The 16,728-nt window shown below is 45.6% G+C and overlaps 1 protein-coding gene and 1 pseudogene across 1 annotated transcript in view; one reads left to right on the top strand and one right to left on the bottom strand.

Annotated features, from left to right (window-relative positions):
- Positions 1 to 16,282, bottom strand: part of GAD2 (glutamate decarboxylase 2) — an 86,780-nt gene extending 70,498 nt beyond the window's left edge. The window contains exons 1-7 of the mRNA XM_015085847.3: positions 15,035 to 16,282; positions 14,270 to 14,329; positions 13,944 to 14,093; positions 12,711 to 12,944; positions 7,961 to 8,051; positions 7,295 to 7,407; positions 1,982 to 2,097 (exon numbers count right to left, since the gene is read on the bottom strand). Coding sequence (XP_014941333.1) covers positions 1,982 to 2,097; positions 7,295 to 7,407; positions 7,961 to 8,051; positions 12,711 to 12,944; positions 13,944 to 14,093; positions 14,270 to 14,329; positions 15,035 to 15,110 — 840 coding nt within the window. The 5' untranslated portion in view covers positions 15,111 to 16,282. The remainder of the gene's footprint in view (positions 1 to 1,981; positions 2,098 to 7,294; positions 7,408 to 7,960; positions 8,052 to 12,710; positions 12,945 to 13,943; positions 14,094 to 14,269; positions 14,330 to 15,034) is intronic.
- Positions 4,014 to 4,749, top strand: LOC106987550 (60S ribosomal protein L32-like; annotated as a pseudogene).
- Positions 16,283 to 16,728: the final 446 nt, after the last annotated feature.

Genomic DNA, 16,728 nt, shown 5'->3' with positions numbered 1-16,728 from the left:
TTATTTGGGTGGGCCCAATGTCATCACAAGGGTCTTTATAAAGGAAAGAGGAGAGAGTCAGAGTGAGGGAAGGTGATATGGTGACAAAAGCACAGGTGAGAGAGAAGAAGAGAGAGATTTGAAGATGTTTTACTGGTTTTGAAGTTGGAAGAAGTGTGGGGTGCCTGGGTGGCGTAGTCGGTTAAGCGTCCGACTTCAGCCAGGTCACGATCTCCCGGTCCGTGAGTTCGAGCCCCGCATCGGGCTCTGGGCTGATGGCTCAGAGCCTGGAGCCTGTTTCCGATTCTGTGTCTCCCTCTCTCTCTGCCCCTCCCCCGTTCATGCTCTGTCTCTCTCTGTCCCAAAAATAAATAAAAACGTTGAAAAAAAAAAAAGAAATGAAGTTGGAAGAAGTGTCCATGAACCAAGGAAGGCAGCTGGCCTCTAGAAACTGGAAAAGGCAAGGAAACGGATTTTTCCCTTATGGTCTCCAGAAGGGACACAGTGTTACCTAACCCATTATAGATTTCTGACCTCCAGAATGATAAGATAATAAATTTATGTTGGCTTAATCCATTAAGTTTGTGGTAATTTGTTTTAGCAGCAATAGGAAGTAAAACACCAGGTAATTTGAGGCTGTGGACTTCTCTGCTAAATTTGACCTCTGTAAATTGAGGAAGGGCAAAACAAAATACTAAAACATGATTAAAAACAAGATGCTAAAGATCATTTGTTAACATAAATCACTAGTTTCCTTTGATTCCATGGCCACTGCTGTAATTGTGAATTGTATTCACTGGCTTCCAGTCTGTACTTGCCCTTTGTTTCCTTATTATGAACACACACACACACACACACACACACACACACACACACACACCACTTAAAGAAGAAAAAGAAAAGTTCCATAGGAGATGTGCCTTGACTCCTACTATGACTCCCTGCATCTCCCCACTGATGTCTCTTTACAGGAGCCCCTATAGACCCTTCTTCCATCCCCATCTCTTTATTTCCCCCACCATGAGAGGGCTTCTTGATCTTCCTTGAGGCAATTTTTTCCCAAACTTTAGGCTACTTTGAGGAAGAGGCTGTGAAGGGAAAATCTCAGGAATTACACGGCAGGTAATGCTTACTAATGCCTGTTGAGAACAGCCTCTGGTTTGCTGCTGGGCCCATTGGTGGGAGAATTTGGAACCAAGATTTTGCTCAAACAGCTGCTTTGAGCTTGTGTGTGGCCCCATCCCTGCACAGGAGAGTAAGCTGGAGGCCTAACAGACTGACGCTGTTTAGCTTAACTTATGTAAATAGGGTGGGCCACTTTTTTCAATGTGCCTACGACAGTAGGGAGAATGGCATTAACTCTTCTAAAGCCATAGAAAGAATATGGAGTACCACACTGTGGCATTCAGCTGAAAGACCCAGCTCTCAGCATCCCACCTGGACAACTACATAGCAGAGCACAGGAACCTGTGATTGGCTGGGACAGAACTGACCCAGAGATGAGATATGATAGATATGACCACTAGGCCATTTCTCTACAGTGATAAAAATCTCTGATTCAGCCTCCCAAAGACTAGCATTAAATGGTTCAAGACACCATTAGGGTAGACTATCTGATCAGAATTTTCATACAGAAAGATTGTATCAATAGGACATACTGGAGTTTTGAGTTATGTAGGCACAGCATCAATTGTCCAAATGAGCTCATAGTCACTCTGGCCTCTCCTCTCCCTCTTCCCCCAACATACAGCATTACTGCAGAAAAATGAAGGGTAGGAACTAGAAGTAAAAACATTCTGCTTTCTCTATGAAGGTTTTCCTAAATTTCAAAGAGAAAGGGCTTCCCCCATCGAACCACTCAGCTGCTCCCTCCCCAAATTCTCTCCCAAGAAGTATCTTCTAGGAAGAGAACCTCTGGGGATAAAGCGTTTCCAAATAGGACTCCTTCCACTTGGGCTTTACAGATGAAAACCTTAAATCTGGAAAGAACAGAAACACGTACATGCTCGGATGTGAAGGCAATGAGCCTGGGAACAGCAGCCATTCCTTTCTCCTTGACTTCTGGGAACATCTTAAAGCGTGCAATCAGCATGGCATACATGTTAGATATAGCGCCACCTAAAGTAACAGCAACACACAGTTACCTTTTCTAGTTATTATCAACATCATTTCACATGCAAGAAACATTCCTCATTTCCACTGACCCAGAATCCTCCTGGGACACAGGAGAAGGCCATCGTATTGGTTATCCTTTGAACTGAATCCTCAAACTCAGGCTGAATCCTCAGGCTAAGAGGGTCCAGAGAAAGGAGCACTGGGCCCTACCACAGGTTGGATGCCACCCCTCCACACCCCAAATCTGTCAGCTAAAGAGAACCGCGATTGATTCTGCTCTTGCTGGGAGTCCTTTGAAGCGGTTCTTAAGAACTGAGAAATTGTTGCCTTCTTCCCACCTTGTGAGTGTGGTCATTCTTCATTAGTTCTGTGAAAATCCTACTTCTATCCTGATGGAGAACACATTTCTTTTCATTTCGACTCATTCAATGCCTTGCACTTGCACCAAGACAAAATCAGTTGCAGTTCACAGTGTGGACTGTTAATCAATAATCCTTATAGAATGAGGATAAACATCCAAGCCCATCTCATCATACTCTTCTGTTAATTTCCCCAGAACAGTTCTTCCCTCCCAAAGACATCACAGAAATATAATTGTAGCAGCTAACAAAATCTCATTTCAAAATGATGCAAAAACACAAAACGAAGGGAATTTTAAGTCTACATTGCATTGCTTTTCTTGTGTCATTCTAAGATTGTCAAGGATTTCATACCATAATGTTTACATCATATAAGTAAGGTCTCCTTTGACAAGCAAAGGGCTTTTCCCCAAGATTGTTGGAAAGTTTAGGATTTCTGCTATACCAAGAGACAGATTGTTGTGCATGCAAATGGATACGCTGGCATGGAAGCTGTAACACCACATGGCGGAGTGAAGGCACGATCTCCTCCTTTCCCCATAGGAGACACACTGGGCTTAGCCATGATGTGGGTGCCCTGAGTTCCCTTCCCTTTGGGTGGCTGAGGAGCAGAGGGCTCTTTATATCAAAATGAATGGCCCACGTAGGGCCACGATTTTTGCCTCATTTTTGCCACGATTTTTGCCCTAGGCTCTGATGCAAGCAGGCAGGCTGGCACAGAGCAGTCAGTACCCAGATCCTGGCTCTGTGCTACGTCAGAATAAGGGAAATTTCTACCTCTTCTGAACCCCAGAGACACAGGGCAAGCAAAATCCAGGTCAGGCCTTCTCTGAACAGACACCTTGTCTGAAAGGCTGAGTGCGTAGGATGCTGCTGGACAAGGGATCAGCTATTAAAGGAAATTCTACTCTAGTGTGTGGTTTCTCCGTCTTGGCACTCGATGGTATTTTGGCTGGATAACTGCTTGTGGTGGGGGCTGTCCTGTGCCCTGGGGATGGGGACGTGTGTGGCAGCATCTCTGGTTACTACCTGCCAGGTGCCGGTAGCACTACACACCCCACCACCAAATTGTGACAATCAAAAACTTCTCGGGGCACCTAGGTGGCTCAGTTGGTTAAACATCTGACTCTTAATTTCAGCTCGGGTCATGATCTCAACGATTGTGAGATCGAGCCCTGCATCAAGCTCTGCGCTGAGCGTGGAACCTGCTTGAGATTCTCTCTCCCCCTCTGCCCCTCCCTGCTTGCATGCATGTGTGCGCTCTCTCTTTCAAAATAAATAAATAAACTTAAAAAAACCTTCTCCATTCTTTGCCAAGTGTTGCCTGGGGATACAATAGCCTCCATGTGAGAAGCACTGCCCTAGTTCTTGTCAGAGAGGCTGGGGAGAAAGGAGGCCAGAAGGAGAAGGGAAAGGTGAACACAAAGAAAGTGCGTCACACAGCACAGTTACTCAAGAAGCTTCCAGCTTTGCTTTCCCACTCCTCATTTTGCCACTCAGTTATTCTCTAAAGATCCAGTATCCCTACTCTTCGTCCTCTGCCATCTCTTACTTGGCATCATGGCTGCCTTTGGACTTCTGGTGAAGCCCAAGATTGTTAAATAGATGACCACGAAGTTTATCAGGCACCAGTCAGACCGATGTGTCAAAATTAAGTGCAACTGGCAGAACCCTAGAGGCATTGACAACAGGATGTGCAGAAGATTCAAGGGCCAGATCTTGATGGCCAACGTTGGCTATGGAAGCAACAAGAAAACAAAGCACATGCTGGCCAGTGGTTCCAGAAGTTCCTAGTCCACAGCATCAAGAAGCTTGAATTGTGGCTGATGTGCAACAAATCTTACTGTGCAGAGATTGCTCACAATGCCTCCTCCAAGAGCCACAGAGCTGTTGGGGAAAGAGCAGCTCAGCTGGCCCTCAGAGTCACCAACCCCGATGCCAGGCTGCACAGCGAAGAAAATGAATAGACTGCTTATGTGCACATCGTATTAGTGTTAATAATACCATAAAACTACAAGAAAAAAAATCCAGTAGGTCTGAGAGAAAGGAAGAGGATTCTGGGCCACTAGACAGAGCAGACTGCTTTGTGCAGCCCAGGCAGGAGGATGGATTCGTCTTCCAGAGAAAGGATGCAAATACAAGCTCTGAAACATCAGGAAAATCCCATTAGACAGGAAAAGGTTTGTGACTAAGCCATGATTTCCCTTTCTTCTCCTTCAGTCCTTTGTGACTTGCTGAGCAGTGAGGAATACTCTAGGTCTCTTTGGTTCCCAGATGTGATATCACATTAACAGATTTCTTCTAGACATCCCAAAGAACTTTCCATGAAGCATAAATCCTCTGGATGTTATAGATGGAGGTGTAAGGTAAACTGAGCTGAGTTATATATTCAAGTCACAGATCTAACTCTTTGTATTTAGTCCTGGGCAATAGTCCTGGGCCAGATCTCAGGCCCATAAGATGTATGGTTTTCCCTGTTCCTATCTCTTAAATTGTAAGACACTTTACCCCAGGAATGAGCCTGGATGCTACCCAGAAAGGCATCCATTAGCAAGTGAGGATGCTATAATCCCTCTCTCCTCGGTAATGGCTTGTAGAAAGCAGGGCAGAAACAGTTTGCCAATGGCCTTTACTTCTGTCCCCTTCCCATTCTGCAATGTCTACATTATATTTAGCATATGGCATCTGTGGCTTCCATGTTGGCATGGGAGCATATGGATCTTTAGCATCCAGGGAAGGAGCCTCATGATCAAGGTTAAGTCTTTTTACTTGATCATTTGGTCACGTAGAAAGACTGACCAAATGATCAGGTGTCCCATGATGGGGGTGTCCATACCTGGCTTAGCAGAGCTGCGGAAGAGGATTCTTTCTCTGGGTGTATATTTTCTGGAGTGGGTGGGCTCCAAGACCAGCTAAATTAGGCCTGGCCCAAGCCCCTTTAGCCAATTTTTCAGGGTCAACAGGAACAACTGTTCTTCCCACTCCCAGGGACCGTTAAAAGAGAGCCCAGGATTCTCAATCACACACCAACCTCATAAGAGGAAGAAGAATAGAGGTAGAAACGATGTTGATCTCTGAATACTACCTAATTCCTCATGAAAAATACTTTATGAGCATCAGTTCCAGAGAATGATGACAAAATTCCCTCAATAGGGAATGGTTTTCCAAAGGAAAACTAAGTCCTCTACAAAATAAAGGCTAGCTTAAAATTCATCACAACTGGTGTTCAATGAAAAAAAAAGGCTAATTTTCCCTTCCATTTAACTAACATGTTTTCCTTCTGCACCTGAAAAATTGTGAAGTATTTTTAAAATCATAAAATATAATAGCAGATCTGAGCTTGTGGGTAAAGCTGCTTAATTTAAGCCCTAGCCTTGAGGCCTCTGTTGCTTGTTTATAATTTCTTCTTTCCACCTGTTCTTTATTTTCTCTCTCCCTCATCATCCACTTGTCTTGGCAGGTTTGCTGCAGGGACATCTTGATGTGGCTTTTGCTGGGCCTGACATAATGGCAGGTGTGGCTTTGACCCCCCCAGCAGGGCCAATCTCAGTGCACTGAGCGTATGCCCCCTTCTGATGACCCTCTCCTGCCACTGATTGGGTGACAGTCTGCACACCAGGTTTATTTTCCATGGGTCAGTGACTCTCTCCCCATTGCCTTTCTAACTTCTATTTCTTCCTGCATCAAACCAAGGTCACACACAGATCTGGAATGAAGGGCAAAGCTTTTTGTGTCAGGTTGATTCTCTTGGCTGGAAGAGGTGTAGATAATGGAGCTTAGAATCCAATGGCTGGTGATAAAAGTAGGATGGAAAAGACTGAATGGTATGATAAAGAAGGAAAAAGAAACCTCTTGAAGAAATCATCACCCTCTGTTTCAGCTTTAAGAAATGGTTTCCCAGGGGCGCCTGGGTGGTTCAGTCGGTTAAGTGGCCAACTTTGGCTCAGGTCATGATCTCGCAGTTCATGAGTTCAAGCCCTACGTCAGGCTCTGTGCTGACAGCTCAGAGCCTGGAGCCTGCTTCAGATTCTGTGTCTCCCTCTCTCTCTGCCCCTCCCTTGCTCATGCTTTATCTCTCTGTCTCTCAAAAAAAAAAATTTAAAAAAAATGATTTCCCGGAAACAAATATAATATAAAATGGGGCGGGGGGGGGGGACAAAACAGAAGAGACTCATAAATATGGAGAACAAACTGAGGGTTACGGGAGGGGTTGTGGGAGGGGGATGGGCTAAATGGGTAAGAGGCACTAAGGAATCTACTCCTGAAATGATTGTTGCACTATATGCTAACTAACTTGGATGTAAATTAAAAAAAAATAAAAATAAAACAATAAAAAAAAATGGTTTCCCAAGCCACTGTCTACCCTCCTTGAAATTAGTACGAATCAGCTTCTCTGGTTGTTACTTGAAAGGGACAGGGTACACAGGCTCTGTTACAGAGATCTGCCTCGTAATGCATCCTGAAACAGAATGCTTTATTAAACGAGGCTACCCTTTCACTAATTGTGGGAAGTTTCAGAGAGCGAATTCCCTTATTCGGAATCTTTATTCCTTTGTTCCACATGATCCATACATCTTCTGTGTAGGATTACAGTAGGAGTACTGGCTAAATGTCATCCCTGTTCATCCTCTTTCTGAACACAAATAACTATTGCTCAAGCATGAGGTAGTTGCTTGGAAGCATGGTCAGTGGTCCTGTATAGTCACACTCATTCTTTTGATCAACATAACTCATTTAACCTAAGCAGAAACACAGACTAGGTATTTAATTGTTCCTAGGTTCATAATGAGGCATTGCATATCAGAAGAAAAACCACAAAGAAAGGTTGAAATATCACATACCAGGAGAAAATATCCCATCGCCGGAGCCCCCAGGCCAGCCAATGATTTCTCTCATTTTTTTCAGCGTGACATATTCCAAGAGCACAAATACTGGAGCAATTTCATAGGTGAACCTGAAATGTAGTAATGGTCACATTTTATGTATGTAACTCAAAGAAATAATTCATCGTCACAACACGTATAGAACTACTGTATTTCCTTTTTCAAGCCCTACATTCACCGAAGTTTTGATTATAGCATTAAGCAGACAGAAAATTACATCTTCTAAAGGGCTGCTCATTTTCCTATATTCCTAAAGTTAGGAGCTTCAATTATTGGCTTAATGCCTAAGGGTCACTTATCAAATGAATAAACAAAAAACATTGCAGAGTAATTCTATTTAAAAAAACAGCATCTGGTCCCATTTCTCTTTCATATTATATATAATCATAAATCCCAAATGCCAAAAAAAGTGCCTTTTGTGTTTGAAAAATGTTGTATAGCTTTGATTGCATGAAAGATGTATCAGGACTTCAGTTAGATTGAACACCCGTATACTTCTGAAGTTGATATCCCTATTTTAGGAGCTAATCGATAAAAAAAGATTTTCACAGGAGAGGCTGAATAAAGACTATGAAATCTCACTAATAATTATCTTGGATTAAGCAAAACACATTAACTACTCACATATTAGTGTTTGCTGTTGATGTTAGCCAGTCTGCTGCTAATCCAACCATATCCAGTCCCGTGGAAAGTTGATTGAAGTACCTGGGATGCCCTGAAGAAAACGGAGTACCAGAATCAGGACTGCACCAAGTGAAAATAAATGCCTCTCAAACACATGATTTCTCTAGCTAAAGAACCTTGAAAGATCCTTCAGTAATAGGAAATCTATATTCAGAAACCCAACATGTGTGTGTGCATGCACATGTGCACGCGCGCGCGCACACACACACACACACACACACCCCAAAGGAGCATTTCATATAACGAGACAGACTATTTTGGGTTATGGTGTTTCTTAAAACACACTCTAAAAATCTTCCTCTGAACATTATCCTATAAAAAAACAACAAATGTGGTTTGCCATGTGGATGCTAGTTTACCTCCTAGCATCCCTTCAGTGTATTTGCAAACTAAAATGCTAGTACAATCCAAAGCTATTCTTGTTTGCACTCATGCTGCTGAAAATTCTTTTTTTGTTGTTGAAGTTGTTCTGGGAATCAGTCATATCATGACATCCGCCAGGCATGCCAACATTCATAATAATATCCGTGACAAATGGCTGATGATTACAAAAGACAAGGCAAAAATGAGAAAATAGGACACTGTTGAATGATTTGCCCTGGATTCAAAAGGTGATGATTGTCTAAAGATGGCATGGACAAATCTAATTCTTGTCAATTCTTTTCTGTCCAAATATTTGATTATAAACAACAGAACTTCTTCATAGTTGTGATTTAAAATAAAGCTGAACACAGCATCACTGCGTTGTCAACAAGATACGTAAAGATATATTCAATGGACGGATGAGTCCATTAGCAAGAGTTATCTAATTAACTTCTAGATTTCTCTAAAACTCTCTACAGGAGTTAACATCCAAATACTCCTGAGGCCATTATTTAAAATGTGGTGGTAAATATCTCGTCAGAATTCCATTCCTTGTCTTGCCCCATAAAAGCCTATCTCTAAATCTGCGATTTGTTTGGCAGCCCACATTTTGGAAGATTATCAATTATGGAAATAGCATCTGATAAAAAGGCATCCGCCACTTATTGGACATCTGTCCGAAGCCTGGGGATGACAGTCTCTCCAGCCAGTATGGGCAAAACAAGATAAAGGAAGGCAATGAGGAAAGCAGGGACAAAAGTCAACACAGAGCTTATCTCTAGTACTGGAGTGCTCCCTTATCAGCCCCGGGCATGTGGCTAGACAATTAGACACTGAGAAAAGATAGGGGCTGGGAAAGGGCACATTTCAAAGAGACTGGGATTTGTGTGGCTCTCACTCATTCTCCAGCATTGTTTTGCCTCCCTGTGGCACGGTGCCCTTCTACCTTTTCGCTCCTTACCAGGCCCTCTGCAGCTGACCCCGTCAGTTTATGCATCCACAGAAAGTGAGAAAGCCCCTTTGCTGCTGCGGGCGCTGTCTGGAACAACCCTCTCCTGTCTCTGCCTCATTGACTCCCCATTTCATTAAAGCTCACAGCTGAAGTCACAGCCGCTCCTCCCCTCCTGATGCCCCTTCATTTCTCTTTCCCTGAGCCATTTCTTTAAAGTGAGGAAAATAATAACGATTAGCAAATCAATCCGTTAATCTACTCTCCCAATTCATATGCATTTTCTGGATGAATCTGGTGTCCATTATCACACACTGTTTAACTCTCTAGAAACTTTGGCATGAAAACCTCTGCATAAAATGGAGAGAAATTTCAAGGTGCATGTGGGTTCCCAGGATATCAAAAGGTCAATTCATCCTGATGACTGCCTTTGGAAAACTGTGAAACAAGTTTGATGTTTCAAGCTTGACTCTCTTCTCCTATATTTTTTTGACCTTGGTCTCCCATTTCACCTGAATCTCTCCTCCTCAAAATTTTCATTCATTGATAGTGATGTGAAAATAGGGAAGGAGATAGTTTGCCAGGTTAGAACAACGTGTTCTCTTGATTTCTGCAGAAGTATGCTACAGAAATATTCTATTTGCTCTCTTCCTGTGACCCCTGAAGGCTGCTAGGCAATCCAGGCAGGGCTTTTGGAAAGAAAGGGTGTAAAAGTACCACCTGGGAGGCTGCCAGCTGTCCCTGTGCATGCCTTCCGCGGCTGCCACCACCCCCACCGGGGCCTGGAATCCGTGGCCACACGCAGTCGCAGCCAGGGAGGCAGTGAGGGGGGAATGTGAGATTAGAGCTGCTGGCGCCTCTGGAATGCTCCAGCTGGGAAGGATGTGCAGGCTATGGGAGCCACCGGCCCCAGGCAGCTCAAACCCTCTCGTCCACAATCAGATGGGGAGGGCCCCAAAGTCGGTCCAAACTGCTCTCCCGGTACCTGCAGCGCACACCCAAGGACGGCCTCATTTATTGATGCTTCAATTTCTTTGTCTGATGGTTCCGTAGAAAGACTCAAGACAACATTAACCCTTGCACTCCCCAACCACCACCACCACCACCACCACCACCACCACCAAAGTCCAATGACCCCTGAAAATCTTAATTATTCCAGAATTCTATTATTCTCTGCAGTTTTCAGTTTTCTGTTCCAACAGTTCCTACAGGGGTAATTTTAAAAACACATGAAGACTTCATTTGAAAGTATTTCCCCACTGGCTCTCATGCCTCTCCATCCTTGGAGGCCAGGTGGAAATTAGATTAAGGACTCTCAGTAGAAAGCAGGTGATAACATATTTTATAAAAGCATCTCCTGAGGTACACTAAAATGCCTAACAGTCATAGGGATGGTAACTATTTTACAGACCCTAAATATTACTAGCTGTCAAATACCAGGTATAGCATAAAAACCTGTAAATTTGCAAGTCAAAAAAAGAGGAGGTGACCAGTGTTAATTCTTTGAAATTCTATTTGGGAGTGAAATGGGAAGACCAGAAGACTACATCTGCTATAAATAATTATTGATATTGATGCTTAGAAATTCAACTTCATCATATTTTCCTCTGAACTTTAAATGCATTAGATCTCCACTTGACCAACAGTTTCAAAAGCATTATTGGCAAAATCTAAATATTGAATTGGTCCATCTTCTCCTGACACTAACTGAAACATTGACCGAATGATGACTTTCACTGATTTGCAATTCCCATGGTCTTAACTCTTTAAATTGCTTTTCAGACATCACCAGCTTTTAAGGATGAAGATGTAAAACACTTTTATAGGTACGTTTTGGTTTGGTAGCAATAAAAATAATAGGGAGCAGCCTACTATTAAGATATTTAAATATTAGGTTAGGGAATAGGTCAAACAAAAATGAATTAAAAGCACTATTCATATTTGCACTGCAGATACATAAAAAGCTGGGAAGAGGAACATTTTTAATGCATAGTATATACACATTCTGTGGATTCTCTGTGAACATAACTGAGAATGCGACCTAATAAGCCTTCAAAATTCATATCCCACAGACCGAGTGTGATAGAAATCACCAGGTTAAATTCCTTTCCCTAGTATCTGGTTCCAAGTCTACAGTCTCACAAAAGTAGATACTAATAATACGGTAAATTGATTTCCCAAGGCTTCTTCTCTGCATACTTTCCCTCTCAGTTGGTATACCGAATGCAAAAACAAAAACAAAAACAGTAGCTTAAAGCCACACAGCAAACACTCTTAAAATGTTTGTTGTTGATTAGAGTAATACCAATAATTAATTAACCAAAAAATTTGCAACATAAAAAGATCAAGTTCCTGTGGTAATTAATATTCATGTGACATTTTTATTTGCTAGCAGAGCTTTTTAAGGTTACATATCAGTTTAGATCCACAAGGTATTCTTCCCCTCCTAAAAGTCATTCATACTTATTTTTATTGCTTTAATGAAGTGTAGTGCCATCATGCATCAGCATGATTAGAGACAATGCAGGAAGAGAAGGGGTAATCACGATTGGATTGGGAGAGATGACTAGCGACTTTGTGTAGACAAAATGAAAGCTTAGAACGTGCCCAAATAAACATTACACCTGGGACTACAAAATGGATAAAGTGTGAAGAATACTGTGAAAAAGCAATAAATACAAAATACATTTTAAAATAAGGATATCTGATTCCCCTCCCCCACCCACTTTCTTTTTTTATATACGGAATGGCTGAGAAGCACAGATCCTTATATAACATGGCTGAATTGTTATGCTAGTTTGTATTGTGTTTTCTTTTGTGTACATTTCTTTAAAAATAGAGAAATCCTGGGGTTCAAATATGAAGTCCTGGACATTTGAGACAATGCCAAAATATTATCCCTCTGTTTCAGTGATTACATGGGATGGTTTGTCCAATGCCTGACCATTCCTATGCCATGGAAATTACTAGCACTCCTCTAGTATTTGGGCTTTTGTTTGGATCATGCCTTTTGAGCTTCCATTTCCATATTCCCTTTCTTTCTCCATTTTGAGTCACTTCTACTGGCCTCTGCTGACAAATGGTTGCTTCTACATCAGTGGTTAATCTCCGTGGCCCAATACGTGCAATGTAAAATCTGATGATTTATACTTAATACATTTATAATGTTTCTGACATTATCAACTTCAGAAGCATTAACATTAATAGTAAAGGGTACCTTTCTTTGTTTTATATCGTTCTAATAATGACTTTTTTTAGTGATGAAAATAACTTTGCAAATTTGAAAATACCAGTAACACCATCAAACAGAAAAATGTTTATATAAAAATAAAAATTGTAAAAGAAAAAAGAGCTTTATTATTTTTGATTGGACAATACCTGTTTTTATTGCATATTTTAGAGTCGTTTGGCAATGCATCAAAATTTCCTCCAAATTTTGTGGTTGGTCTGCCAATTCCCAGTTATACTCTTGCAGGAGCTCATTAGGGTAATGGAAATCAATCACTTTGGTTGATCTGTCGAAACTTTTCACCACATACTGAAGCAAAATGCCCATTACATCTTGCAGAAACGCCAAAGTGGGCCTTTCTCCATCACAGGCTGGCAGCAGGTCTAAAAAATGGAATCAAAATGTCACATTTTAATTTTATCCTGAAAATGTCCAGGCAAGATCTTGATTCGGCAATTTCTCTTTGGCCTGAGAGATTTTGTGTTAAAAAAAAAAATCTTCAGGAAACGCAGAGCATTTTCTTTAAAAGGGAGGTATTTTTCAACGATAAAGGAATAAGAGAAATTGCGATTTCTCCCACACCCCAAATTAATCCTTGTATTTCAATCCATGACGTATTTGCTTTCTTTTTTTTAAAAAGGAGTGTGCCTCCATTCATCTATTGCAGAGGGGTTTGTCCTAAATGTTGTATCTGAGTAAATCATCTTAAGTGGTTATGGAAATACGTCACATCAGAAATGTTTGAGGAATGCCTTTGGGCAACTCAGACAAAGTGGAGCATGCAATGTTAAGGTCTCTGGCCTATTACGTTAGCTCGGTATTTCCTAAGTCTGTCTGTGTGTGCGTGTGTGTGTGTGTGTGTGTGTGTGTGTGTGTGCGCGCGCGCGCGCGCGCGCGCATGTTTAGGTGACTGGGTGGGTAAACGCAAGGAACTAAAACCTTGCGCAGGTCTCACCTGAATCGAATAGTTCCCCTGTGAAACTGCAGCTACGAATTACTCTTTCGATCTAAAGACCTACAAAGTCTCAGCAATTCCGAACGGGAAACCAAGTCCTATCGGTTTCAGTCGCACCAAGAAGCCGACCTCGAGGTCCAGCGCTCCAGGGGGCCTCTGCCAGCCACAGACCCGAAGGCAGCACTGGAGCATGAACGCCACGGCTCCAGAATCCCCTCGTAACGCCCGCGCCCAGCGCCACGTAGAGGCCGGGTCCGGGTTCAGACCCGTCGTATCTCGCTTTCAGCTGAAGATTCTTGCGAAGTCCGCCCCTTCCCTGCCTCTCCACGCCTCGGGTCAGGCCCCTGGCACTGAGTCCCTTCTGGCCGCGGTGGGTGGGACCGAGCCAGGGGCCGTGGCTCTCGGGGGCCCCGCGAGGCGCCTTTACCTGTTGCGTGTAGAAACGCATAGTTGACATCCGCTTTGGGGCAGCTGCAAGGCTTCTGGTTACAGGCACAGGTGGCCTTCCGGGAGGTGGCCCGCGCGGGCTGGCTCCCTCCACTCTCTGCCGGCTTCTCTGAATCCCCGTAGAGCAGGGCTAGGCAAGGACAGGGAGCGCGTTGGTCAGCCGCCCGCCTGGCCCGGCTGCATCGCCCCTGCCCACTCCCGGCCAGGAAACCTCCACTCCGCTGTTGGGGATGCGGAGGTGAGAAGGTGACATTGCCCCCGCGGGACTGGCCTTGTCCGATTCCCTCCCCCGGCACTTGCACTCACCGCACAGCTTGTTTCCAATGCCGCCCGTGAACTTCTGGGCCACCTGACACCAGGCTCTCGCTGCAAGGAAAGACAGGCAGGAGGACAGCGAGTCAGAAAGACAACAGCAGACGGACGTGTGAAATTTCGTTCTGTGGGAACAACGGCAATAAGCCTGGGGTCCGGAAAGGGGCTGCCTGGGGCTCCGCACAAAGGGCGGGTGCAGGAGGGGTGCGGGAGCCTGGTGGCCCGGCCCAGCCCGACCTTAGGTTCGCTGATTTGTTTCCAAGAGAAGCCCATACTTCAGCCCTTTTACACTTGCCTTCCAGGTGCCAATAGGTTCGGCCAAACTACCCTTTCCTGCCTTGGTCCGGCGAGTTTTCCTGGATACCGAAGCTGTCCGTTGGCTCTCCTTCCAGACCAAGAACTCTCTCTTTTCCATTTATTTTTCCTTTTCCCACAGCCACTCTATCCCTCTACAGGTCCAGACACCAAGATGGTGGCAGTGCCCCAGGCCCACGGAATTCGGTGTCGAGGGGACGGGTCTGTGTTAGGGGAGCTCTCCCAGACTTCATTGAAAAGGGCTTGTGATTCTTTGGGTGTCTTTCCAAGGGATAAGGGCCCGTGGGGTTTTGGTCTCTTGGGCCATCAGGGATCTACACCGAGAGCAGGGTGAAGTGTCCCAAGTTTCCTGTTGCAGGTGGAAAAACCGCTCTCGTCTTCCCTCGCCCCGCGAACCCCAGTCCACCCGCAAAGCTCGCCTGCTGCAGGCCCCGGTTCCCCTACCTGTTCCGGGGTTCTCGGGATCCCCGGAGCCATCTTCAGACCCGAAGGACCAAAAGCCTGAGCCTGGAGTTGCCATCAGCGCCGTGAGACTGGAGCAAGTCGCCTCCGAGTGCGAACTGTCAGCAAGCTGCCCTCGGCTCGGTCCTGAGCGCGCGTGCGTGCGTGAGTGTGGCGGGAGGAGGGCACCGCGCGGGGACCCGCGCAGCCGTGCGGCAGAGGGTGGGTGTCACACTGGGACAGGAAACGTGCGTGTGTGCGCGTGTGTGTGTGTGTGTGTGTGGGGGGGTGGGATTAGGGTTTAGAGACGTGGCAACTCTCTAAAAGCTGAGGTTGAATAGGGATGGAGACCAAAGGGTCCGCGCAGCCAGGGTATGGGAAAGCGCCGAGCACCCGACTGCATTTGAAGGAGGAGTCCAACCCGGATGGATGAGGGGGCGGCGGAGAGAAAAAAATGGGAGAGGGAGGATGCGAGACAGACAGCGCGAACGCACTGGAGTCTGAGCGTGTGGGTGGGAGGCGTGAGGGCGAGCCCCTGGGGAGAGCGAGGCGGGGGGCGGGCGGGCAGTCCCCGCGGGCCCGGGAGCGCTGTCCAGAGTGCTAACGCTGCTGCCTGCGCGCTGGCTTCAGCGAGGCGGAGAGGGTGGCCCGATGAGTCTCATATAAGCATCGATTGGCGTATTGTTTGAGGTCTGGCTCCTGCTGCCGGGAAGGAGGCACGATTTCCGCGCCGCCTTCCTGCAAGACGGTGCTGAGGTCGCTCTGACCTCGAGAGCCTCGGCGGCTGGGCTGGAATCACGAGCGGCTCGTGAGCTTGGGGAGGGGACGGTGGGGGAAGGGCGCCTACGTACTGAAGGGCCCATTTCGGCTCCTTGGGCTAGACTGACGCCTTCCTACTGAGCCGCGCGGCGGTCCGGAGCGCGTCATCCCTGTGCTTCGGAGAGCGCAGTCTCCGGGCCCACCGTCCAGGATCTGACTGACTGATGGGAGAAAGACTGCTGATTGAGGCAATTAAAATCCATGCAGGAGCCTATCACCGAGGACCTCGGGTTGGGGAAAAAATAATAAAAGGAATGGAAACTTCTTGGAGGGGGACGAGGGAGAGCAACTAGAGTCGTCAGGATTGACGGCTGATGGGGGATGGGATCGGGTCGTTTGGTGACCTTGGCCTGCGGAGGCGTGGAAGGTTTTGCTGCTTTCGTGTGACCAGAATCGATATGTGCGTGGGAGACCTGCATAGAGTTTCCAACTAGGCAATCTGAGCTTTCCAAATCCGAGGCGGAAAGAAGGCATCGCCTGCTGGGCCCTCGAGTCAGCGGGTCTCAAATCAATGATCTGTCCATCCCACCCTCCGAAAATCTAAATGATACCGGGGAATTGGAGGTGGGGGGGGGGGCGAGATTCACTCTTTCTGAGGCCTGGTGAGAAGGGCTTTCTTCTTTCCCTAGAAAGTCAGAATCTCTCCTCTCTTACCATATCCTTTCTCTAAAAGCTGTTAAACAAAGGGAAGGCGTCCTGAGAGTTTGGGCCGCGTCGAGTTCGCGTTGCTTCCCCTTGATAGCGGAGGTCAGAGTCAAGTACACCTTGCGGGCTCCTGGGCTCTCAGAGAGAGTGCGAGGAAGACCCTGGTGGGGAAGGGTTGCATCCCGCCTTCTGCCGCGTGCATTCCCTTGGGCGAGCGTTATTCATTTCCACTC

The sequence above is a fragment of the Acinonyx jubatus genome, chromosome B4, assembly GCF_027475565.1.
Source record: "Acinonyx jubatus isolate Ajub_Pintada_27869175 chromosome B4, VMU_Ajub_asm_v1.0, whole genome shotgun sequence".
Taxonomy (NCBI): domain Eukaryota; kingdom Metazoa; phylum Chordata; class Mammalia; order Carnivora; family Felidae; genus Acinonyx; species Acinonyx jubatus.
The sequence above is the reverse complement of the archived record's forward strand: the minus strand, read 5'-3'. Positions and strand labels throughout refer to the sequence as shown.